Raw genomic sequence first — 26,338 nt, 5'->3', positions numbered from 1 at the left:
GGGAGAAGTGGATGCAAAAAACCCTTTCTTCAGTGAAGCACAGGTTCTTCCTTTAGGTGGTTGCCAAAATACCAGAAAGGATGCACGAACACAGGTCTTTCATTTGTTGGGTTTTAAACATTAACTTAACTACTTCCTCTGATTTGCAAATGGAAAGTGTGTGCAAATATTTCTCTACCTGACTGAAACACTCCCCTAGTTTGAAGGGGACACAGAGGTTCTTATTAAAGGAATGACTCACCGCTTTGAAGGTGCGTCCATCCAAAAGTGCACCCTCACCTGTTTCTTCAACCTCTGGGGGAGAAAATCTCTTGAAAGCTTCAGTCCAAGAGAGTTTCATTTCAGCTGGGTAAGAAACAAATGGAACAACCCCACAGAGGTGGTAATATGTTTGCCATTTAAACACAAGAAAATGTAAAAATAAAATAAAATAGGGGGAATAATTCAAAGAGCAATAATAAAGTAAAGCAAAACAGAATCTTGCTACTTCATTTGGCCGATGCCCTGCAAGGTAAGAGGAATGAAACTGAGACCTCCCTGCTTCCGTACATAGATGTTGCTGGATAGGTATGGGCCCCATCTAGCTTAGATAGCTTCAAGAGGGAATTGAAGAAACATATGGAGCAGAAGTTCCACAGTGGCTATTAGCCACAAGATATAGATGGAACTCTCCGTCTGGGGCAGTGATGCTCTGTATTCTTGGTGCTTGGGGGGCAGCAATGGGAGGACTTCTAGTGTCTTGGCTCCACTGGTAGACCTCCTAATGGCACCTGTTTTTTTTGGCCACAGTGTGACACAGAGTATTGGACTGGATGGGCTACTGGCCTGATCCAACATGGCATCTCTTATGTTCTTAGCCGTCAGTGAGATGCTTCAAACCTTTTCCAGTTTCTTGTGCTTTCCTGGCTAGGTTCAGATGAGAAATAAAAAATTTAACCACACCATTTGGGTTGCCACTTAACCACTTGTAGAAACAAAAAAATGAAAAAGGGCCCCATGAGTCATCAAGGTATAGTAAGCAGAAAAGACATCTCACTGGGAACAAAACAGGTAATGTCATGTAGTATTCTTAAAGGTACAAGATCATCAGTCACCAGGCCTTTTTTTGTAGTAGGAACTCCTTTGCATATTAGGCCACACACCCCTGATATAGCCAATCCTCCTGCAGCTTACAGTAGGCCCTGTGCTAAGTGCCCTGTAAGCTCTTGGAGGATTGGCTACATCAGGGAGGTGTGGCCTAATATGCAAAGGAGTTCCTGCCACAAAAAAAGCCCTGTCAGTCACAAAGATATTGAAACCATAGAAAACAATATGCAATATATCTCTAACAGAGCGCTCTTTCTAAACCTATACACAGAGGCAGTAAAGTCTTCCAAAATGGGTTCTCAGGTGTACAAAAATATATAAAAATCCATCGATTTCACCAGACCCCAGCAGACTGAAAAGTGCTTATATAATGTTCTCCAAGATCTCTGCTGCCCAACAGCTGTTTCAACATACAAAATGGAGTCTTTATCAAAAGCCGGGAGTAATCCTTTTGATGAAATTAATCCTGGAACAGCTATGCCTATTTCTTTTTTCTTTAATCCCCCAAGAAACTTCTTTTTTGCTAGCAAATTATGTGTGGCTCCGAGCTCTAAGAAGTCCCATTTGGGTGAACTGCGAAAGTATCATGACGTCACTTCCAGCAGAGGCCTGTCAACCCAACACACAGTGCAAGAGAAGGAAGAACCCCTTCCAGGCCAAACTCAGTCTCACCAATTCACTCCATCATCATTTTCTCCTGAGCCCTTTGCTTCTCTTCTTGTTTGTTTCTCTCTGCTTTAACTTCTAGCATGACCAATGACCAGGGCTGTTTTTTGTAGCAGGTACTCCTTTGCATATTAGGCCACACACCCCTGATGTAGCCAATCCTCCAAGAGTTTACAGGGCGCTTAGTACAGGGCCTACCGTGAGCTCTTGGTGGATTGGCTACATCGGGGGCATGGCCTAATATGCAAAGGCGTTCCTGCTGTTAAAAAAAGCCCTGCCAATGACTCCTGTGAGGTTTTAATGTCAAAACTATTTAATGTTTCAATGGCTGGGAACAGATGGGCATTTAAAGCTGCCTAGGAGGTGGGAAGCAGGTGGACCAAAAAAGCACGTCCACACACACACATCTGCCTCCCATCCCATCCCCGCCTCCATCCTGCCCCCAGCTTGCCAGAAGCCAGCTCAAAAAGGCACCACTTTGCTGGGGCGCCTCTGAGGTGCCTCCCTGGCCATCTGGAAGGCCAGGAAGCACCTGGAGAGCACCCAGGGAGCCTCAGACAGGACACAGGAGCATTCCGGATGCTCCCCAGGTGCTCATGGCCTGCCCCTTTTCTGAGCACTGTCCAGAAGCTCCAGAGCACTCTATTTCCGACTGGCTCTCTTTGGGGTGACTTCGAGCCACCCTGAAACCAGCCATCTGCTATTAGCCACTGTGTACCACCTTTGCTATCCTCTTTAGCTGAAAGGTGGCATAGAAATGTTTTAAACAGACAAATATTGGGCAGAAAGCTGGAGTAAGAGTTTGTACAATTTCAAAATACATTCTTTTTCTAGCCTATATAAACCATTTATATATCCTATATCACACTAGAGAGCATGTTAGGTTCCTTATATCATGCTCATAATGTAATCTGAAATAAATATATGCTAAAATAAGTCAGTCTCTAAGTTAATTTTAAATAATCCTAACATGACAAAACCTTTGTTTCTACTTATTTATTATGTATTAGTTATATTGATATGGTTGCATCTATTTTAATTTTATCTTATTGGGTACCCTGAGAAGATCATTGCAAAACACATTGGGATCTGAAAGGTCAAATAAACTGCTTTGCCCCTTGAATTTCTTTCTTTCTTTTCTTTCTGCCAAGTCGGTGATTTCTTCCTGATATCTAACTGGTTTCTTTCTTTCTTTCTTTCTTTCTTTCTTTCTTTCTTTCTTTCTTTCTTTCTTTCTTTCTTTCTTTCTTTCTTTCTTTCTTTCTTTCTTTCTTTCTTTCTCCTCCCTCCCTCCCTCCCTCCCTCCCTCCCTCCCTCCCTGGTAGCCTTATTTTCTTCATGTTGGTGGGGATAGATAGTTTTCTTTCTTTCTATCTCTGTCATGCAAACCAGGTCAGTTTCCCTTTCCTGGAACATCTCATAAAGTTGTACGGTTTTGTGCCTTACTGATCCGGTATTTCATAGTGCTAGTGTACAGGTGAAGGAAATAAAGAAATACCTACCTAAAGAGGGCATGATATTCTAGCATTCTTGGATTCTGGAATTCCCCATCACACCATCCACAGCAGAAAAACAGGATCTAAATAAATCTGAACCCAGAACAATCCCATATTTAAATGCCAAGTCGGTGATTTCTTCCTGATATCTAACTGGTATCAGAATAGTTTTAGATTGGAGGGAACTGATTGCAGACATGTCTGGGCGTGGAATTTCTGATTTTAGTAATCAACAGTGCAATCTGACTCCCTTCTAAGTCTGTGGTATTTGACTCCTACCAGGGGTGGGGCGATCCTGGATTTGGTCCTAAGTAATGCCCAAGACTTGGTGAGAGATGTAAAAGTGATCGCACCGCTTGGGAGCAGTGACCATAACGTTATTGATTTCACCATTTGTATAAATAGGGAGTTGTCCCAAAAGACCGGCACAACCACGTTTAACTTTAAAAGGGGTAAATTCTCTGAGATGAGGAGGCATGTAAAGAGGAAACTGAAAGGAAAGGTAAATGCAGTCAAAACCCTTGGGGAAGCTTGGAGGCTATTTAAAACTACAATCCTAGAAGCTCACATAAAATATATACCACAAGTTAGGAAAGGCACAAACAGGTATAAGAAAAGGCCTGCATGGTTAACAAACAAAGTAATGGAAGCTGTAAAAGGTAAGAAGGACTCCTTTAAGCGGTGGAAAACCAGTCCAAGTGAGATTAGTAAAAGGGAACACAGGCTGTGGCAAATCAAATGCAAGGCTGTGATCAGGCAGGCAAAAAGGGACTATGAGGAGCATATTGCAAAAAACATAAAGACCAACAATAAAAATTTCTTCAAATATATTAGAAGCAGGAAACCAGCCAGGGAGGCAGTGGGGCCCTTGGATGACCAAGGGGTCAAAGGATTACTGAAGGAGGATAGGGAAATGGCTGAGAAGCTGAGTACATTTTTTGCCTCTGTCTTCACTGTGGAAGATGAGAAGTGTTTGCCCGCTCCAGAACCACTAATTTTGGAAGGGGTGTTGAAAGACCTGAGTCAGATTGAGGTGACAAAAGAGGAGGTCCTACAACTGATAGACGAATTAAACACTAATAAGTCACCAGGTCCGGATGGCATACATCCAAGAGTTCTGAAAGAACTCAAAGTTGAACTTGTGGATCTTCTGACAAAAATATGTAATCTTTTGATGTATAGATGGTACATGACTCCAAAAAAATTAGCAAAGATGAACAATAAGATGCCAGATAGGTGTTGGAAATGTAAAAAGCATGAAGGCTCTTTCTACCATATGTGGTGGACTTGTGAAAGAGCTAAAATGTTTTGGCAGATGATTCAACAAGAGATATCTAAGATCCTAGGATATGAATTTAAAAAAGAAGCAGAGACATTTTTGCTGGGATTACAAATGGAGAATTTTCCAAAAGAAGATAGAACTTTAATATGGTACTTGCTCTCAGCTGCTAGGACATTGTATGCGCAGTTGTGGAAGCAAGAAAAAATACCAGAAAAATGGGACTGGACTTTAAAAGTTATGTCATGGAGTGAAATGGATAAGCTAACAAGAAAATTAAGAGACTGCGATTTAGAACTCTTTAATCGGGAGTGGAAGAAATTCAGAAGATATGTAGAAAAAGAGTGGAAAATAAAAGGACACTGGACAATTTTTGAAGATTAAGACCTTTAAGACAAGAATATAACTTTTGAAGGGTTTTTTTTTCTTTTCTTTCTTAATCAATTTTTGTTTTTTCTTGATAGTTAAAGGTACCTTTAATATCTGTTTTCTAAAAAATAACACTGGCGGGGGTCAATTATTGGGGGGTGGGGTGGGAGGAAAGTAAGATGTGGGGTAGAATGATGCTTTCATCTTAAGGCTTTTTTTTATAAGCTGTAGAAATAGTTCTACTACCATATGTTACTAATAAAATTGTTTATACACAAAAATATGTAATCTTTCATTGAAATCTGCCTCCGTTCCTGAGGACTGGAAGGTAGCAAATGTCGCCCCCATCTTTAAAAAGGGTTCCAGAGGAGATCCGGGAAATTACAGGCCAGTCAGTCTGACTTCAATACTGGGAAAGTTGGTAGAAACCATTATCAAGGACAGAATGACTAGGCACATTGATGAACACGGGTTATTGAGGAAGACTCAGCATGGGTTCTGTAAGGGAAGAACTTGCCTCACTAACCTGTTACATTTCTTTGAGGGGGTGAACAAACATGTGGACAAAGGAGACCCAATAGATGTTTTTTACCTTGACTTCCAGAAAGCTTTTGATAAAGTTCCTCATCAAAGGCTCCTTAGAAAGCTCGAGAGTCATGGAGTAAAAGGACAGGTCCTCTTGTGGATCAAAAACTGGCTGATTAATAGAAAGCAGAGAGTGAGTATAAATGGGCAGTCTTCGCAGTGGAAGACGGTAAGCAGTGGGGTGCCGCAGGGCTCAGTACTGGGTCCCATGCTCTTTAACTTGTTCATAAATGATTTATAGTTGGGAATGAGCAGTGAAGTGGCCAAGTTTGCAGATGACACTAAACAAAACAAGCTTGCTTCCTCTTTCACGGTCAGTAAGAATTCAGGCTTTCCTCAAGACAAGTGGGACTTTCAAGGAGCAGAAGGAGACACGATCCCAACCGAGCAGACGGTCACCACCACCTTCTCAAAGCAGCGCTTGGCTGTAGCGGGTAAACAGATTTTCTCCTGATACCTAATTTCTTCTTTTGGAATTTTTCAGCCCCTTCTGGGCCCGGAACTGATAAACAGAATCCCTGGGCATGTAACTTTAAGAGCTCTTTCAACAAAAGGTGAGACGTTCTCAGCTCCTTTTAGGCTCCTTTTATGGAAGGTTTGGTAGTGAAATACTGCAATATTTAAACAGAGACATCATTTCTTGTTTGAGTCTGGGGCAAAAAGCAGCAAGACTCGGAGAAAGGGTGAAAGGCATGTTCAACAGCAGGGTAACCCCAGGGTCTTTGAAGAACTTTCATATCTGCTTACAGTAATTATAGCAATCTACCGACATGGCAAATGGTAGGGGAGGTTGTTTGTTTTCAAAGCAAAGAGGTTTATACCTTTTGTGCCTTTGGGAGGGATCCATACTGCTCAGTCAGGTTTGGGAACAGCTTTGTAGCTAGGATTTTTTGAGGGATGGGGTGCCAGGGTACCAGGAGGGCACTAATTAAATTAAATTATTAAATCTTCCTGGCTTGGCAAACTGAGGTGGAGGCCTGCTGGATGGCGGGAAGCCAGGGTTGATGTTCGAGGACTTGGTCCTGGGGCGGGTGGTGCATGGTGGTTGCCATGGTTAGGAAGAAGAAGAAGATGATGGTGGTGGTGGTGGATTTATACCCCACCCTACACTCTGAATCTCAGAGTGATTTACAATCTCTTTTCCCTTTCCCTCCTGCACAACAGACACCTTGTGAGGTAGGTGGGACTGAGAGAGCTCTCAGAGAAGCTGCCCTTTCAAGGACAGCTCTCTGAGAGCTATTGCTGACCCAAGTCCATTCAAGCAGCTGTAAGTGGAGGAGTGAAGGGAGTCTGGAAGTCTCTGGCTTGGACAGCAGGCAAGTGGGCGGGCAGCTGGGTCTTCTAAGCAGCCAGGGCAGGGAGGAGGGAGAGAAGGAGGGTGGTGGCAGCAAGGATCAGACCCTGCCAGGAAAGCCAGGGCCAGTGGGAGACATTGCTGCATGCTGGGCATTGTCCGCCCCTGCCCCGCACAGCCAGCAACAGTGGCCTAATATGCAAAGGAGGTTTTAACTTGGTGATATGGACTGATAACATTCGTTTTGTATTTTGATACTTATTATTTACAAGAAGTTAAAACTGCATTTTACATGGAGAGTTTTTTCTTTTTGTTGTGTCTTGGTCTGCATCCCTTAGCAACTGATCTCGCTGCTCTTCCTGCCTCAAAGAAAACTGCCAAGATGTTATCTGCAATAGAGCAAAGTGTTCAACCGCACAAATGAATAAAGCTATCATTTGAAATCTAACAATGTATTTGTAGAGGATTCTTATAGGTACATGGGAACAATACTCGCACAACATGTGTAAACACAGCGCAACGTTTCCTCAAAGTGTATACAAATGCAGCATACTATAGAAACACCTGTAACTTCAGTTCCTTTCATTTCACATACAGCGTCGAAGTATGATTCAGGATTCAAAGTACGATCCACGCAGCTCACAGTTCCAAGAATAGTTCATAAATGTGATTCAAATTATAGCTCATACAAGAATGTTGGCTAAAGTTCCCATGCAAGGCTACACCGAGAAGTATAGCAATGTCTTAGTTTCTAAGTAATTGTAAAGTGCCTACTATAGAAGTAATTTTCCTGTGTACTTATGCCTTTGAATCACCCAATCTGTTTTTTCCAAATGGAAGAGGGAAAATTTTATATACTTGTTGGGCACGGGATGCATGTGGAAATATTTTGCACTTGTAGAACCTTTTATGCCCTTCTGCAGCCTTGCCCCAATCTGCCATGATTTCACCAATGACCCCTTCCCATCAGAAATATATTATTCCCATATATGTGTGTATTTGTGTGTGTATGGAGAACTCAGTAGGAAGAGGTAAGGGTGAGCAAATGTTATTTCTTTTAATTGTTTATTACATACTGTATATATATGTGCATTATTCCAATGCGGAATAACCCATGTTCCTAAAGAAAAGCAGGGTACAAGGAGAATCTTTACAGTCATGATTCAGTTAAAATGCAGGAGCCCTGGTCAGCATGAAAGTTTGGCTTTAGGTCCTAAGCCACTTCTCCATACATTCCTTCACAGACCAGCTTTCTTAATCAGAGAACCCAGCCTGGTGTGTCTGCCTCACAAACACTCAGGCGATACCATGACGGCTCCTGTTTCCTTCTTTCTCCTGGCTGTCCTACTTGCTACAGTTGGAAAAGGTACGGGTGTGCAAATGTTATTTTTGATTACAACTTTATTCCCCAAATTGTCTTCTTTTAAAACCTCTTTTTGTTTGTTCTCCCACTCATTTCCCTTTGAATTCAGCGTGAAACAGATTTCCAGCTGCAACTCCATTCAACTGGGATAAAACTGTAGCCCTCTCCCAAAGGATTCCCCGGTCAATTCTGATGTAGAAGGGATCTATTATTTATTTATTTATTTATTTATATTAAGATTTATACCCCGCCCTTCTCACCTAAGTGTCTCAGGGCGGCTTACAACATAATAATTGAAACACTTCAGTTTAAAACATTTAAAATACAGTTGAACCATAAATTGATAAAAACAAGATAGAATAAAACCGGCGGTCTATAGCTACATTTTGTTCCATCCAAGATATTTTTCATAGTCAGTTAATGTCATAGGCCTGCCGGAAGAGGGCTGTCTTACAGGCCCTGTGGAATTGCCCTAGATCCCGCAGGGCCCGCACCTCTTCCGGCAGCTGGTTCCACCAATAAGGTGCCGTTATTGAGAAGGCCCGATCCCTGGTGGATTTTAGCCGGGCCTCCTTTGGCCCGGGGACTACCAACAGGTTTTGTGAACCTGAGCGTAGTACTCTCTGGGGAACGTGTGGGGAGAGACGGTCCCTAAGGTAGGCAGGTCCTAGGCCATATAGGGCTTTAAAGGTAATGACCAACACCTTGTACCGGACTCGGAATATTACTGGCAGCCAGTGCAGACCCTGGAGCCCCGGCCGAATGTGCTCCCGTCTTGGGAGCCCTAATAACAGCCGGGCAGCAGCGTTCTGCACTAACTGCAGTTTCCGGGTCCGGCACAAGGGTAGCCCCATGTAGAGGGCGTTACAGTAGTCCAGCCTCGAGGTGACCGTAGCATGAATCACTGTTGCCAGGTCGTCACGTTCCAGGAAGCGGGCCAACTGCCTCACCCGCCTAAGATGAAAGAAAGCGGACTTGGCAGTGGCTGCTATCTGAGCCTCCATCGTCAGTGAAGGCTCCAACAGCACCCCCAGGCTCTTGACCCTGCCCGACGCTGTTAACGGAGCGCCGTCAAAAACTGGCAGGGGGATTTCCCTTCCCGGGTCGCAGCGACCCAAGCAAAGGACCTCTGTCTTCGCCGGGTTCAGCTTCAGCCCGCTCAGCCTAAGCCACCTAGCCACTGCCTGTAACGCCCGGTCCAGGTTTTCTGGAGCGCAGGCGGGCCGGCCGTCCATAAGCAGATAGAGCTGGGTGTCATCAGCATATTGATGGCAACCCAGCCCATACCCTCGGGCCATCTGGGCAAGGGGGCGCATGTAGATGTTAAATAACATCGGGGAAAGCACCGCCCCTTGAGGCACCCCGCAATCAAGCGTGTGTCTCCGGGACAGTTCTTCCCCAATCGCCACCCTTTGTCCCCGACCGTCAAGGAAAGAGGAAAGCCATTGCAAGGCCAACCCCTGAATCCCTGCGTCGGCAAGGCGGCACGCCAGAAGCCGATGGTCGACCATATCGAACGCTGCCGATAGGTCCAACAACATCAGCACCGCCGAGCCGCCTTGATCCAGATGTCGCCGAAGGTCATCCACCAGGGCGACCAGCACCGTCTCCGTCCCGTGGCCCGGGCGGAAACCAGACTGGTAGGGGTCAAGGACAGAAGCATCCTCCAGGAAACTCTGTAGCTGCAACGCCGCTGCCCTCTCTATAAGTTTGCCCAAAAAGGGCAAATTCGATACCGGCCGATAGTGTGCCAATTCGGTCGGATCTAACGTTGTTTTCTTCAAGAGGGGACGGACCACCGCCTCTTTGAGCGCTGATGGAAAATGTCCCTCCAGTAGGGATCTATTTATGATATCCCGTATAGGATATCTTAGCTCCCTCTGGCAGGTCTTAATAAGCCAGGAGGGGCATGGGTCCAATTTACAAGTTGTTGGGCATGCAGATAGGAGGATCCTGTCAACTTCTTCCAGGCTGAGCGCGCCGAAGCCATCCAGGACACAATCCGAAGACAGGCACGGAGCCTCAGGTTCACTAACTGTATCTAATGTGGCAGGGAAGTCGGAATGGAGCGATGCGATTTTATCCGCAAAAAAATCCGCAAAAGCCTCACAGCCAATTTCCAATTCATTAAAATTTGGTCTGCCCTGTGGCAGCGTTGTGAGGGTCCGAATTGTATTGAACAGTTGTGCCGGGCGCGAAATTGCGGACGCAATCTCTGCCGCAAAGTAAGTTTTCTTTGCGGCCTTGACTGCCATCTCATAGGACTTCATAACCTCTCTATAAGATGTTCAAGTCGCTTCGTCTCGGGTACGCCGCCATCGCCTCTCTAGTCGTCTGAGTCCCCGTTTCAACCGCCGCAACTCCTGGTTATACCAGGGTGTCGGCCTTGAACGGGGGCGCAGAGGACGCCTAGGCGCGATCTCATCGATGGCCCCGGTGAGCCTATTATTCCAAGACTCCACCAGGTCATCGAGGGAATCGCCAGGGGGCCAGGGATCCCGCAGAGCCGTCAGGAACCATTCCGGGTCCATCAGGCTCCGCGGGCGAGCTAAAATAAGCTCACCGCCCAAACGGGGTTTGGGTGGGACGTCCACACGAGCCTTGAGGGCATAGTGATCCGACCATGGCACTGCTATAGATGCAAGATCGTTCACTAAAACTCCTGACGCGAAGATCAAGTCTAACATGTGACCGGCCTGGTGGGTGGGTGTCGTAACTACTTGGGAGAGTCCTAGTGTCGCCATGGAAGACACTAGGTCCATCGCCTGATTGGAGGTCACGTCATCGGCATGAACATTGAAGTCACCCAGAATCAAAAGCCTCGGGTGTTCCAATGCCCATCCTGCTGCGGCCTCCATCAGTGATAGTAAGGCGCTGGCCGGTGCGTTAGGCGGTCGGTACACCAGCCAGATCGCCAACCCCTCCCCAACATCCCACGCCAGGCCGGCACATTCAATGCCCTTGATCTCCGGAGCCGGGAGGGCCCGGAAGGAGTAAACCTCTCGAATGAACAGGGCCACCCCTCCCCCCCGCCCGCTAGTCCGCGACTGGTGAAAGACCGAGTATCCCGGGGGCGCCATCTGGGAGAGAGCTACAGTCTCCCCCTCGCGGACCCAGATCTCGGTCACGCATGCCAGGTCCATGTCCTGCTCAAGCAGGAATTCCCGGAGGATAGAGGTCTTATTATTAATGGACCTGGCATTACATAACACCAGTGACGGAGGCGAGTAATTTCGCCTTGCCCCACTACCTGTCACCATCGGGATGGGATGCAGGCTGGAAGGTGGTCGAGCACTATCTTGTCTCGATCTCCTTCCCTTCCATTTCTGCCTGTTCCCACCATCGTACCTTCCCCTCCCCAGGAGTACCGGATCCTTTGGGCAAGGTATACAATCTTTGGGAATTTTATCCCAATTGGATGGAAACACAGAATTGCAGCTGGAAAATGTGTCTTGACTCCAATTACCTATTACAATGGAATCTATTTTCTTCACAATTGACCAGGCATGATGCCTGGAGTGCGGGTGGGGGTGGGGTGGGATATAATACCTGAAGAACTGCCTGACCTCAGCAATTGAGCAAGAACTTCAGAGAAGACTTGTTTCTTCTGCAAAAGTCAAACATGGCTGATCTGGTTCATAAAGTGGGTAGTTGTCACGGGACACTCAGTAGTAGAAGAAGACTCCTCAAGAGAAGAGAAATCCCATGTAACCAGCCCTAAGTCAATAGAAGCCAGAAAGCAGGAAAATGAGCTGCAGGCTTTTCAAGGTTCACAATCAACAACTGAGGCAGAGGCATTGAAACCCTCCATCCCTAAAGCAACAGGTAACCTCAGACTTGCACCCAGTTCTGGTAAAGGTTACAGACAGGAGGTGTTACAGACACTGGATTCTTGATGTCGCTGGGGACAACTGCTGTATCTGCTCAACTGGGCATGGTGCAGCCCAGATCTGCTGGCAACCTCCATGCCTCAGAGCTAGTACAACAGTTTCACAATGCCTACCCCCATAAACAAGACCTAGCGGTTGGAGAGGGCCCTGGGTGGGGTGGGGGTGTCACAGGGCAGTCAGAACTCAATGATGGTGAGGTCTCTTCAATAGGAAAGAACTCCTCAGGAGAAAAACCCTGTGTAGCCAGCCCTGAGTCATCAGAAGCTGGCAAACAGGAAGGTGAGCTGCAGGCTTGTCACGGTTCACAATCAACAACTGAAGTAGAGCCTCCTACATCCTCCAGCCCTAAGGCAACAGGTGAAACCCAGTTGATCATTCCCCACCCTTCAGAATCACCCACATCTCTTGAGTGCTGGAGACAGAGACTGTGAGCTGAATTGTAGGAAAGAGGACAAAGTGCTCACCTCCTGGCCCAATGTCAGTAGTTGCAGAATTACTCCCAGGCAGCTGGCTGCAAACTGGACCCGTAGGGACATGATTATAAAAATCAGCCAAGGTAGGTTGTGAATTGTGGGTGCAGCGCATCACCAAAGCCTTGACTCCCAGTGACCATAGCACTGAACTTTGTTCTGTTCCCACAACCCTTGGACCTCTTTGACTCTGACCTTGGAATTTCCTTCCCTGCATTTGTGAAGGACCTTGGACTGCTGGAACCTCTTCTCTGTGCATTGCTCTGATCTGAACTCTGTGGTCTTGATAACTGAACATTGACTCTAACGCTGGAATTCAGCTTGGACTGAACCTAGTCTTTGACAGTAGGGGAAGCATTTTCCTTCTCCCACTCCAGAACCTTTTCTTTTCTTTTCTGTATGGTGATAAGAACTGGGCTCCAAAATGTCCTATAGCAACACAAGTTCAGAGTTCCTCACACCCAAATTTCAGCATCAGGGGTTCAGAGCCTGAACCTTTCTCATTGTGGCTCCAGCTTTGTGGAATGGGCTCTCTGAAGAGAGGCATGGGTCCCTTCCTTGGAAATCTTCAATAGGCCTACCTGATTACCAGGGCTTTTGAGGGAGTCTGGACAGGCATCTTTTGAGGTTGGAGAGAAATTTGGAGTTTGGTTGGGTTTTAAACTGAAACTAACTCTAACTATTATTGTAAGCAGCCTTGAACCATAAAGAAAGGTGGAATATTAAAGCTTAGACAGACAAACAAAACTCTTCTCAAGTAGCTGGAGAGCTCAACATGATATTGTCTTATGAGTGAGGGAAGGTGGGGGCTCTCTAATTGTTTATTCCCATTGCAAGACCCCCCAGTTTGTTCCTGCACTAGAAACCATGGTTTCATACCAATTAATAAAGTGGTGAAATGGATTCACTAACAAGACTATTTCTGTATATTCTGTGGAATTCTTCAGGTTTACAGTAAAATATGGCTTCAAGTCCAGCTGTCCAATGTGGGACTCATTGGCTGATAACAGATGGCCAGTTGGGGTAGATGGGAGGTGTCCCAAATTGGGATGGCTCAAAAAGAAGCATTCCAAAGCATCCAATTGCTCCCCCACAAGCTGTTCCCATTGACACAATCAGATGGCTGTTGTGCACCATCCCCTCTGCATTTAAAAGCAATATGTTTTTTTTTTAAAGCCAGAAGTGGATTGGGGTGACTTGGCAGGTTCACATCACCAAGGTGCCTCGCTTTTGCACTTCCTCATCCAGAAGCTGAAGAGGTGACTGACATGCGGTACACTTAGAGAGGAAGTGAAGAGGAGGGCTGGAAGCTGTAGATGGTGATGGTAGTGATGGTGTTTTTCTCCAGTGGAAGGAGATCTTCACTCCTTTGTGAATTGACCTTTGGCCTCAGAAGGAGTAGCTAGCTCTGTAACATAGTGGCAAAACAACAGTTTTGAAATAATCCAAATACACTGTGTTTAAGTGCAAAGGGCCAACCCTAAAAAAAAAAAGAGTTTGCCTGGACTGTCTCTGCATGACCTACTGCACTGGTCTTGCCTCCATTCCATCAGCAGGGGCTTGCAACCAGCAGTTCTTTCCTCTCTCAGTTATTCTCTCGGACTCATGAAATGCCAGTGTGCTCTAGTCTAAAAAAATAAAATCAAGATTGGGTGGAGAAATTTCGCAAGGAATAGGATAAGGCCCCTGTCTTCACATTGATTTATCTATGTTTTCTTTCTGACTCTCTTTGTTCTTTTAGGATCCTCTATTGAGTGTCAGAAATGTTATAGCATAAATACCGACTGTATCGGCCGCATAACAGTCTGTGATCCTGAGTTTGATGCCTGCAGTTCCCTAGTGGTCGAAACAAACACATGTAAGTAATCAGGCTCTCAAAGCAACATCTGCCACTGAACTGGCCAGATAAATTCTAAGATGACAAGATGGGAGAATAATATTGCAAGCCCCCTCTGGTCTCTGTTGGGGAGAAAAATGGGGTATAAATAACTAAAATTGTCAAGCATCGATATTTCTCAATAATTAGTTTTTTGTTGTTAAATCAAAAGTTGCTTTATTGTAGAAACTCAAAAGCTTTACCAAGGACAGAATTCTTGGAAGTAATGACGTACACAGGCTTACACAGTTGCTTTATAGGATAGCTTCAAAGGATATCATGCAGATGCAGTTTGAGTCACGGGTTCAAAGGTTACTACATAGTGTCTCTTTTATTACTAAGGAATGTAGGCTATTAAAAACATCTCCCTTTCTCACACTTCTCTGAGACCAGATAAGACCTGTCTGTGTGAATCTGGGGGAGAGGCACCTCTCAGTGTTACTGGCCAGGCTATAACATAAACATCCTTGGGCCAGATGGATTTATTACTTGCCCCTAGGTTGTAAAGAAGGGGGGAGCAGGAACGGTTGGTGATCTGCTCTTTGTCTAATGAACCATCATAGCATACAGAAATATGCATGCTTGACATACTGCCCCCCCCCCCTAAGACTTTTTTAGGGGTTTGGAAGGACGTTTTGCATAGAATTTCTTAATCAGCTCTGGCACTCTCCCATTGAGCTAGCGACCCACTCGTCATGGGCTACAGATAAATGTTTCCATCTAATCAGAAAATACAATACACCTCGCTTCAGCTTAGCATCTAAGATTTCTTTTACTTCATGATGATTCTGATCCCCAACTGGAATAGGTTCTGGAACTTGAGGTCAGGGATGCCAAGAAGTGGCTCCAGGGTTGTGTTGGAGTAAGCTGCAATGAAAGATGGGGTGTATCTTACTAAACAGTTTAGGTAATTCGAGTTCTACGGTCACTTTATTGATTATGCGTTTAATACAGAAAGGTGCCAAGAACTTGTATGCCAGTTTTTAGAGGGTTGCAGTAAAGGCAAGTTCTTGGTTGACAGAAACACTGCATCCCCCACTTTAAAATCCCAAGTGGGTGAATGCCGTTTGTCATATTTTTTTTTTTGTAAGTTTCTTTTGCCACTTCCAGGTTCTCGTGGATATTGTTCTGAACTTTCTCTAACTTTCCCCACCACTGTTTAAAAGATGATGGCACATCTGGCATCACACCCCCAGGCAATAGAGGGAATGGTTTCCCCTCGTATCCATTTACTACCAAAAAGGGGGAGGATTTGGTAGAACTATGCATGCTGTTATTGTATCTGTACTCAGCAAATGAGAGGAGATCTGACCAATTTGACTGTTGATAATTCACGAAACACCTTAAATATTGTTCTAGCAAGGCGTTCACCCTCTCCGTCTGTCCCTCCATCTGGGGATGGTATGCGGATCTCACTCCCTGTTCAAACCCAGTCAGTTTACAATACTCCCGCCAGAAGTTGGCAATGAACTGAACACCTCTGTCACTAATTAGCTTGTCAGGGAATGAGTGTAGTTTCATCACGTGTTGGAAAAACAGCTGCACCAATATTTTAGCCGTGGGTATGTGTGCACAAGGAATGAAATGGGCTTGTTTAGAAAAGGTGTCCACTACTACCAGAATTATGGTTTTTCCCTGCGAAGGGAGCAGTTCTACAATGAAATCCAACAAAACAACGGACCATGGTCTGGTGGCTGTCTCCAAAGGTTGTAATAACCTGGGGGGGGGGGTTCCTCCCCTTCTTTTAGCCATTAAACATACTGCACAGGAGGCAACATAGTCTGAAATATCTCTCTTCATGAACAGCCACCAAAATTGTCTATTTACTAAATGCAGGGTCTTGACGTACCCAAAATGACCAGAAAGTTTGCTGTCATGACAAAACTGGAGTACTTCCTTCCAGACGCTTTCCGGCACATAGAGTTTACCATCTTTGTACCAGAACCCCCCTTCACCTTTTTTACTCCTTCGGGTATGGCATCTCTTTGTTTCTCTACTTCAGCAATCAGTCTCTCTCTCCCCCCATTTTTCTTCCACCTTCTCGCGCTTCGCTTTCGAGCGCGTAGTCATGGCTCCCCCCAGCTGGCTGGGGGAGATGAGAGAATCATTCACTTCCTTTCTTTGGCTGTTGTGCTGAGGAAGTCTTGATAACGCATCCGCTAGAAAGTTCTTAGACTCAGGGATGTGTTTTAGCTTAAAGTTGAATTTAGAGAAGAACCCTGCTCACCTAATTTGTTTTTCAGTCAGTTTCCTGCCCCCTGTTAGGGCTTCCAGGTTTTTATGATCTGTCCATATCTCAAATGGGACTCTCGCTCCTTCCAACCAAGACCTCCATGTTTTTACTGCAAAAGTCACTGCAAAAGCCTCTTTATCCCACACCGACCAGTTCCTCTGTTCTTGAGAACATTTTTTAGAAATGTAAGCACATGGTTTAAGGGCCCCCTCCTCATCTGGTTGCATAAGAATTGCCACCACAGCGACTTCACTGGTGTCAGATTGGACCACGAAGGGTTTCAACTCATTGGGGTGGGTCAAGATGGGTTCACTGGTAAATAACCTTTTCAATTTATTGAATGTTTCTTGGCAATGGGCTGTCCAATGTAATTTAGCCCCCGGCTGCTTGGCCTCTGGACCCTTCCCTTTTGTTTTTAGGAGGTCTGTCAAGGGGAGCATGGTGTGGGCAAACCCCTGTATAAAATTGTGATAAAAGTTCACAGATCTGATGAAAGATGGGAGTTGTCTATGTGTCCTTGGGGGTTCCCAATCTAACACTGCTTGTATTTTGGTGGGATCTATGTCCAATCCCTTCCCAGACACTCGATAGCCCAGGTAATCCAATTCCATCTTATGGAATTCGCACTTGGACAATTTGGCATACAGTTGATTTTCATAAAGGGTCTTTAGGGCTTCCCTCACCAACTTCACATGAGATTGTAAATCTTTGGAATAGATAATTATATCATCCAGGTATACCACTACCCCCTTATACAAGTACTTTCACAATACTTCATTGATAAAGTTCATGAAAACTCCAGGGGCTCCTTGTAATCCGAATGGCATGACTAAGTACTAAAACTGTCCCATCGGAATGTTAAATGACGTCTTCCATTCATCCCCCTCCTTTATGCATACCCAGAAGTAAGTGTCTCGCAAGTCCAATTTAGTGAAAATCTTTTCCTCCGACACAGTACTTAGTAAATCCTTTATTAGAGGTAAATCCTTTATTAGAGGTATGGGGTACACATTTGAGGTTGAAATTGCATTGATCCCCCTAAAATCTGTGCAAAGTCTAAGCCCCCCGTCTTTCTTTCTGAGGAGCACCGGGGCGGCATGACGGGCCGTGGCCGGTCTTATGAATCCCCGCTTTAAATTTTTATCCAGAAATTTGCGCGGCTCTGCTTTTTTAGCCCACCCCATGGAATACAATTTGGCTCTCGGGAGGCTTTGGTTCTCATGAAGATCAACTCTATTGCACAGTCAGTGTCTCTATGGGGTGGGAGTTCGTTGGCTTCTTCTTCACTGAACACTTGTTTTAAATCTCTATATTCCTTGGGGATTGCTCTCACTTCTTCTATGGTTAGACACAACTTCTCGTTCAATGGGGGCGGCTCCGGGCCCCAATCCACATTCCAGTGGTGGTGCTCACACCTCCCATCTCTGAAGTTTATAATTTGATTCCCCACTTTATGTTGGGTCCCTGTTTGGCTAGCCACCCCACTCCTAAGACAATGTCAAACAACAAAGAGGGTGCTACTACAAAAAAATTAGTTTCTCAATGGTCTTCTATATTCCATTGGCACCCCTTGGGTCTCAATGGTCTTCTATATTCCATTGGCACCCCTTGGGTTTGTTCCATACAGGGTTCCCCTTACTACCGTTCCATTCATCTGCTCAAACTGTATGGGGTGCGGTAGTGGACTTGTAGGGAGTCTGAGGGCTTCCACTAGCTTGGGTGTGATTATGTCTCTAGTGCACCCCAAATCTAGTAGGGCTCGAGAATGTATAAAATGTTTCAAGTTAGGGTTCAACAAAGTCAATGGGATGAAAAACAAAGTCCTTGTTATTCTCACCCTCAATGGTGCCATTAATTCCATGACCTGCTGCTTGGCACCTCTCAGTGCAGGTCATCCTTGTCTTCCCAGGCGTCTTCTCCCATTTCATCCACCACGATAATTTCCTCCTCTCAAGAAGTTGCTGACACTGAGCTACCTTTCGCAGGCTCCTTCGCTTGCCCTTCTACCTTTTTCACCTTGTTGCGCTGGTCTTCGGAGTGAGGGGGGGCCTTTAGGCCACTCTGGGCAATTGGCGGCCAGGTGGTTTTGGTCGCCACACTGAAAGCAATGTCTGGGGGTAGCTGGTTTGGTGGATTTACCAGCTTGGCCTGCTTTCCATCCTTCTGCTTTTGCCCCCAGCCGAGACTCATGCCCCCCTTACCGCCTTGCTGCTGTTGGCATTGGTGAGCCACTTGCTTCATGTTAGTTTCTACTTCACCAGCCAGCTGCACCTACCCTACCAGCATGGTAGGGCGAGCTTGTTGAAGGGCTCGATCCAGTACGCTCACGTTTAGGCCCCACTGGAATTGTTCTGTCTTCATCTGCTTGTGCCACCCCCGTACTTTGGCCACATTTGCGCAAAATTCGGCCGCTTACTCTTACTGCCTTAGACCCTAGTTGCAGGTCTCTCAGGATATAAATATATATGCGGAGCAAGTCTGTATTGCTTCTAGTGGACACTTTGTGAAATCCTGTTCTTTTGGAAATGATTTCTCGATTTGCAGCTCCAAAGACACAGAAAACCATCAATAAAGGATGTACAACTCAAAAACAGTGCACTCCTGGAGCCATATCTATGAATCTTGGAACAGGATATCAGGAGACAGGGGACAGCATCTGCTGTACAACGGATCGCTGCAACAACGCCTCTCTCACAGGTATGTGCCTGAATGTATATGAAATACTCCTGCTGGGTAGAGTGTGGATCCACCAAGTCTAGTGCTTTCTATTTTGTGTGGGAGGAGCTCTCTAAGGTAGGGGTGTTGAACTCATGTGTTATGAGGGCCAGATCTGAAATAAATGAGACCTTGTCAGGCTGGACTGTGTTGAGCCGGGCCGTGTCTGTACCTATTTAAAATTAGGTAGCAGAGATATAAACTATATAAAGGACACAAACACAATTTAATTTAAAACAAACAAACGTAAAATATGCTTAAAACATTAGCACTCAGTCTTAAAGGTGCTTTCTTCGTATTTCTCCCATGGGATCCAGAGAACTAGGCAAAGGAAGCTCTGGCTCTTTCCTTCCCTCCCCAGAGGACCAGGAGGGGGAGGAGCTTCAGCGAATAGAAGGAAGAGAGACTCTCAGTAGCTCTGCTGTGCGATTGAGAGAGCCTGGTAAAGCAAGCTATCCCTCCCCCTTCCTCCTCAAGGGAGGAGCCTCAGCCAATGGAGAAAATAGAGGATTTGCTCTGTAGCTCCTGTGCGATAGAGCAAGCCTTGTAAAGCAAGCTGTTATGCAGAAGGAAGCGAGAGACAGGGAGAAGGAAGCAGATGACAGCCAGTTGTTCAGAAGCCTGATAGGAGCCCTCAGGGGGCCTGATTCAGCTGCATGTTTGACACCCCTGCTCTAAAGCGTTTCCCGGTCCTGATGCTAGAAATCACTTTCAGTGGAGATGCAGAAATTTCAAACCTGGATCCTTATATATGTTTGTGGGCTCTTCCCAGGCCTGATTCTATCACAGTTTTAATAACAATCCATCTCCCAGAGGTATCCACTCGGCCTTTTGACCAGTTTTTCCACATGGCTGGCAGAATTTAACTTCTTCCAACATCTGTGATACATCTGATATTGGAATGTATTTATTTTTGATTGGATTTTTAGTGACCTACAAAATGGAAGACTCTCATGACTAACAATGCCAGTCCACAGCTCCTGGTGGAATGGCTGGCTGTTATGCGGTCAGAGCTTCTGCCCTCATTCCTTTGCTGGAAGGTGGTAGAATCCAAAAGATCCGCCCACATTTCCCTCAGAGCCTCAGATGGAACGGCTGGCTTTCCTTCTGTATGAGCTACCATGTGATCGGTGATTTCTGTCACAAATGTGTGTGTGTGTGAAATACTGTCAAGTCACAGCTGATTTATAGTAAACCCCATGAATTTTCAAGGCAAGAAACATTCAGAGGTGGTTTGCCATTGCCTGCCTCTGTGTTTCTTTGGTGGTCTCAAATTCAAGTGCTAACCAGGGCCCACATTGCTCTGCTTCTCAGGTCTAATGAGACAGGGTTAGTCTGTGTCATCCAGGTCAGTGATGGCCAATGAATACAGAAATAAAATATTTGTCACAGACCACCATGGAGCATCAATACCTTGCTCTTCCAGAAGGCCTTGCTCTTCCAAAGAGAGCCAGATTGCAGTTAAATGCGCGGACTCTTATCTGGGAGAACCGGGTTTGATTCCCCACTCCTCCACATGCACCTGCTGGAATGGCCTTGAGTCAGCCATGGCTCTCGTAGGAGTTGTCCTTGAAAGGGCAGTTGCTGTAAGAGCTCTCTCAGCGCCACCTACCTCACAGGGTGTCTGTTGGGGGAGGTGAGGTAAAGGAGGTTGTGAGCCGCTCTGGGACTCTGAGATTCAGGGTATAGGACAGGATATACGGTAAATCCAGTATCTTCTTCTTCTGCCAGAATGCCACTTGGAAATCACCCAATTCACCATGAACCACACGTGTGTTGTGGAAGAGTTGACACCATGTGTGCGCCTCTGGTCTAGTTCTCTATATGAGAGCCCAGTTACTACACTCATCTCTCCTTTCGTGCCTGTTTGAAGACTGAAGCCCAGGGGCTGTTGCCAAGGTTGGAATCTTCTCCTTGGGCCAAGAGAGCTTCAACAGAGCAGTTCCCCCATCTTGAATCTCTTAACCTCTCTACTCCAAAAACTTTATAGGTTGCTGGTGGTTTTAACACCCATTGACAGCCAGTTTGATGTAGTGGTTAAGTGCCCAGATTAGGGTTGCCAAACCCAATTCAAGAAATATCTGGGGACTTTGGGGGTGGAGCCAGGAGACTTTGGGGGTGGAGCCAAGAGCAAAAGTGTGACAAGCATAATTGAACTTCAAAGAGAGTTCTGGCCACCACATTTAAAGGGGCCACATACCTTTTAAATGCCTTCCCTCTATTGGAAATAATGAAGGATTGGGGCACCTACTTTGGGGGCTCATAGAATTGGACCCCCTGATCCAATCCTTTTGAATCTTGGGTGGTCTTTTGAGAAGAGAAACCAGATGCTGTGCTGCAAATGTGGTGCCTCTAATTTAAAAAAAAACAGTTGAGCCCCAGATACCCATGGATCAATTCTCTATTATACCCTATGGGAATCGGTCTCCATAAGGAATAATGGAGTGCCCAGCAAATACCACCCCCCCACCCCCCAAAAAAATCTCAGAAATAAGAACATGAGAAGAAACCAAGTGAATTAAACAGTGCTCCCTCTGGTCCTGCCAGTTGCCAATCTGTTTCCCTGAAGGGAAGCCCTCCAAATAAGGCACACAGGCCAAGGCCTTACCCTGATGTCTCCTAGCACTGGGTTTCAGAGGGTTACTTAGGGCTGCCAAGCCCATAGTCCGGGTGGAGAGTCCCCCGCCCCAAAGGTTTTCAACTCGCTGGCCCACATTGGGCCAGTGGGGGAACCTCCCCCTGCATTGCCGGCGTGATGACGTCACCTGGAAGTGATGTCATCAAAATGGTGGTGCACATGTGGGGCCGCTCTAGGCATTTCTGGGAAAACTCTTTGGTTTTCCTGGACACTCTAGCCATTTGGGAGGTAAAACTCTATGGTACAACATAAATGCCTACAGTGGCCTGCATGCACACCGCCATTTTGATGACGTCACTTCCGGGTGACGTCATGTCGACTGCCGGGGCTTGAAGAGGACTTGGCAACCCTAGAGTTATTACCTCTTCACAGGCTCTTGGGAATATTCCATGTTAGTTGATCTCAAATCCAACATAAAAATCAGAGTTAGGCTTGAAAGCTTGACCCTTGCTTTACGCTCTGGTTCTTTGTCTCACCCACGAAATTGTTAAAATGGATTCCCATTTTTTCGATTCTTAGTGCCAACCAGAAACAAAACTCTGAATGGGCTACGGTGCCCTTTCTGTTATGCTGAGAGATATGAGAAATGCAAACAGGAGGTCATCAACTGCACTGGAGGGGAGAATCGGTGTTTCACCAGGACAGCTGGAGGATACAAGGGTAATTCTGAATTTTTAAAAATAATTATATCAACTATTGATGTGCCATGTGAAAAACAAATCTCTGATAGGAAACCATCCCACTCTTCCATAGCAGCTCAGAGCTGTGTGTATGTTTCTTCCCCCTCCAATTTGATCTTTGCAACAATATTTAGAGGTGAGCTAGGCTGAGAGACCAGGATGGGTTTTCCAGGCACCTACCTGGCTGAATGGGGCCTTCAACACAGACATTCCTAGTTTATTCTGAAACTGAATCAGGGGTGGCCAAACTGTGGCTCAGGAACCACATGTGGCTCTTTCACACATATCATGTGGCTCTCAAAGCCCCCACTGCCCCATTGGCCAACTTGGAGAAGGCATTTCTCTTTAAATCACTTTGCCAAGCCAACCGGCAGCTTGCAGAATGCACTTACAAGTTAAAGTTGCTTTCTTTCTACCTCTCCCTCTCTCCCTCCTCCCTCCATCTATTTGCTTTCTGTCTACCTTCCTTCCACTCTCCCTCCTGGCTCTCAAACATCTGATGTTCATGTCTTGTGGCTCTTACATTAAGTAAGCTTGGCCACCCCTGAACTGGATCTTCCATATTTCACACATTTCAGGACTAATATTTGCCACAAGTCAAGAAATAAAGCTAAAAGGTCAGAAGACGAGCCTGCCTGTTTGACTCCGGGTGAGCAGCGGGGAAAGATTGCTGGATATAAGAAAGAGGATCAGTACACAGAGGGAAGGTGGCTGAAGGAAGAGAGACAATTAAGGGAATGAGAAGGGTAAGCTGAGGAGGAAGAAGTTGGGGGGAAAGGACAGAAGAGGAGATGGAACCCTCAGGTGATTCATCTCAAGGGATTAGGGCCAGTGTTCCTTCTAGGCTGAGTTAGTGTGAGCTAGCTCAGGTTTTTTTTTTAGATTCTGGCTCACACATTTTTTGCCTTAGCTCAGGAAGAATAGCCCCAGAGCAAACTAATTTATGCAGCAGCTCACAACTTTTAATGCCGGTAGTTCACAAAATAGAATTTTTGCTCACAAGACTCAACAGCTTAGAGGGAGTATTGGTTAGTTAGGGTTAGGGTTGGGGTCAATGTTGGGGTTAGGGTTAGCCATAGGCAACCAAAGAAAGATTTCCTCTGCTCTTCATATTCAGAAGATGATGTTCGATTGGTTGGTGCTTTCCTCCAGTGGCATCTTTCCCCCCCTTCCCAGGGAAACCAGAATTTTATACCCTGGTTGTCCCCCCTCCTGATAGTCCCAATGAAGCTCTGAAGAAAGGGTCAGGAAGGCTGATTACAGACTGGCACCTTGGGTTGACTCAGAGATGCCTCTGAAGCCAACCCAAAAAATCTGTGCAGACAGCAACATCTGCCGTCCGTCCTCCTCCCGTCCTCACCCAGTCCTCCAGGCACCTGAGACCGGCTCAAAAAGCTACCACTTGCAAAGTGGTCACAAATCTTTGAGCCAACTGTCAGTCGCCTCCCCACTGTAGTGGTGAAGTGTTTGGTGTAGTGGTGAAGTGTGCGGACACTTATCTGGGAGAACTGGGTTTGATTCCCCACTCCTCCACTTGCACCTGCTGGAATGGCGTTGGGTCAGCCATAGTTATCACAGAGGTTGTCCTTGAAAGGGCAGCTGCTGTGAGAGCCCTCTCCAGCCCCACCCACCTCACAGGGTGTTTGTTGTGGGGGAGGAAGGTAAAGGAGATTGTGAGCCGCTCTGAGACTCTTCGGAGTGGAGGGCGGGATATAAATCCAATATCTTCTTCTTCTTCTTCTTCTTCTTCTTCTTCTTCTTCTTCTTCTTCTTCTTCTTCTTCTTCTTCTTCTTCTTCTTTCTGGATGGGGAAGGGCACAAGCGAGGTGACTTGGTGGTGTGGAACTGCCAAATTGCCCCAAACTGGTCCCAGGTTGCTGTTGTTTTTTTTTAACTAAACCATTCAGAACGCTGGATCACTTGTGCGCATGAACGCTTGCCCCCCAAGGAAAAAGAAAGGAATCCAGGTTCTGGGGCACCTTTGCACAGATGGGATGGGGGCAGCATGCGGGTGAGCATGCGGAAGTGTTGGGATAGCTCTTTTTGAGCCGTCCCAATCCGGGACGCCTCCAAGCTGCCTCAGAATGCCCGTCTGTTCTCAGCCAAAGGATACCTACTAGAGAAGAGGATGAAGAAGCTAGAACGCTTGAGAAGCTGGTCAAAAGATAGGAAGGCTAAAGAAATTAGACCACATAGGAAATGGGCAGAAAGCAAGGAGACAGTCTTGGGTAGTGGTGCCATGGTGCTGAAGCCAAGGAGGAAGTGCTTGCTGTCTCTTAAACTCTGTTGGTTGTCTTGCTTCTAATGCACAAGGTGACTTGGGACCATTAGGCTGATCCTCTGATTTCTCTCCTGGGCTTCACAGTGACCACGATAAACTCTGTTACGACCATCTCATACCAGATCACCCAACAAGGGTGCGCCACAGAATCGTTCTGTGCCAACATTGCCAAAATAGGGTTCGTCACTTCAGGGAACACTCTCAACTTTGGTACTTCGGAAATAAAATGCAGAGTGGCTTCTCGCTCTGGAACAAGAAAAGCTCCGGAATCAACCCTGATCTTCTTACAAGCCTTGAGTGGACTTTTAATTATGACATCTTTCTATCACTGTCTTTTTTAGTGCACTGTACACTATGACCAGTGTTCCCTCTAAGCTGAGTTATTGTGAGCTAGCTCACAATTTTTTAGCCTCCAGTTCACACATGTTTGTCTCAGCTCAGGAAAAAATGGCCCTAGAGCAAACTAATTTATACAGTAGCTCACAACTTTAATGCCAGTAGCTCACAAAGTAGTATTTTTGCTTACATGGCTTCACAGTTTAGAGGGAACATTGACTATGACCCTCTCCTCTTGACTCATAATCCCACCATTCACATCTCACCCTCTTCCACTTGAGTTTGGTGTAGTGGTTGTGCACGTGGACTCTAACCTGGGAGAACCAAGTTTAATTCCCTACTCCTCCACATGCAGCTGCTGGTGTGACCTTGGCTCGGCCACAAGAACTATTCTCAGAACTATTCTCTCTATTCTCAGAGCTATTTTCAGAACTATTCTTTCTAGAGCAGTTTGTGAAAGAGCTCTCGCAGCCCCACCTACCTCACAGGGTATCTGTTGTGGGAAGAGCAGGGCTTTTTTTTGAGCAGGAGTGCACAGGAACACAGTTCCGGCTGGCTTGGTGTTAAGGAGAGTGGCCTGCTATGGAAATGAGTTTCTGCTGGGCTTTTTTCTACAAAAATAGCCCTGGGGAAGAGGAAGGGAAGGAGATTGTAAACTGCTCTGAGACTCTGAGTGAAGTGTAGACTATAAATCTAATCTCTTCTTCTTGGAGAACCAGGTTTGATTCCCCACTCCTCCGCTTGCACCTGCTGGAATGGCCTTGGGTTAGCCATAGCTCTTGCAGAGGTTGTCCTTGAGAGGGCAGCTGCTGTGAGAGCTCTCTTAGCCCCACCTACCTCACATGGTGTCTGTTGTGGGGGGAGAAGATATAGGAGATTGTAAGCCACTTCGAGTCTCTGATTCAGAGAGAAGGGCGGGGTATAAATCTGCAATCCTCCATTTTTCCTGTTTATTTTGCTTGGTTTTGCTTTGGGTCTCCTCTTTCCTCCCTCCTTCTGGAGGTCTGCTAAAGTCTGGACCTGTGGACAGCCTGGAAGCAACATGAGAACATTTTAACACCACATATGCTTTTTAAAATAT

The 26,338-nt window shown here is 46.0% G+C and overlaps 1 protein-coding gene across 1 annotated transcript; it reads left to right on the top strand.

Annotated features, from left to right (window-relative positions):
• Positions 1 to 8,083: 8,083 nt before the first annotated feature.
• Positions 8,084 to 25,262, top strand: LOC132586077 (phospholipase A2 inhibitor and Ly6/PLAUR domain-containing protein-like). Its single transcript, XM_060258019.1, has 5 exons — positions 8,084 to 8,141; positions 14,240 to 14,356; positions 19,152 to 19,304; positions 22,480 to 22,620; positions 25,006 to 25,262. Exons 1-5 carry the CDS (start codon positions 8,084 to 8,086, stop codon positions 25,260 to 25,262), a joined length of 726 nt encoding a protein of 241 aa, XP_060114002.1.
• The last annotated feature ends 1,076 nt before the right edge of the window (positions 25,263 to 26,338 follow it).

The sequence above is a fragment of the Heteronotia binoei genome, chromosome 17 (genome assembly GCF_032191835.1).
Source record: "Heteronotia binoei isolate CCM8104 ecotype False Entrance Well chromosome 17, APGP_CSIRO_Hbin_v1, whole genome shotgun sequence".
NCBI classification, from domain to species: Eukaryota; Metazoa; Chordata; class Lepidosauria; order Squamata; family Gekkonidae; genus Heteronotia; species Heteronotia binoei.
The sequence above is the reverse complement of the archived record's forward strand: the minus strand, read 5'-3'. Positions and strand labels throughout refer to the sequence as shown.

Coding starts and splice junctions, on each gene's coding strand:
- LOC132586077 (XM_060258019.1), top strand. CDS start 8,084: ATGACGGCTCCTGTTTCCTTCTTTCTCCTGGCTGTCCTACTTGCTACA. Junction 8,142..14,239: donor ACTTGCTACAGTTGGAAAAG/GTACGGGTGTGC, acceptor TTGTTCTTTTAG/GATCCTCTATTGAGTGTCAG. Junction 19,305..22,479: donor CAACAACGCCTCTCTCACAG/GTATGTGCCTGA, acceptor TTCGATTCTTAG/TGCCAACCAGAAACAAAACT.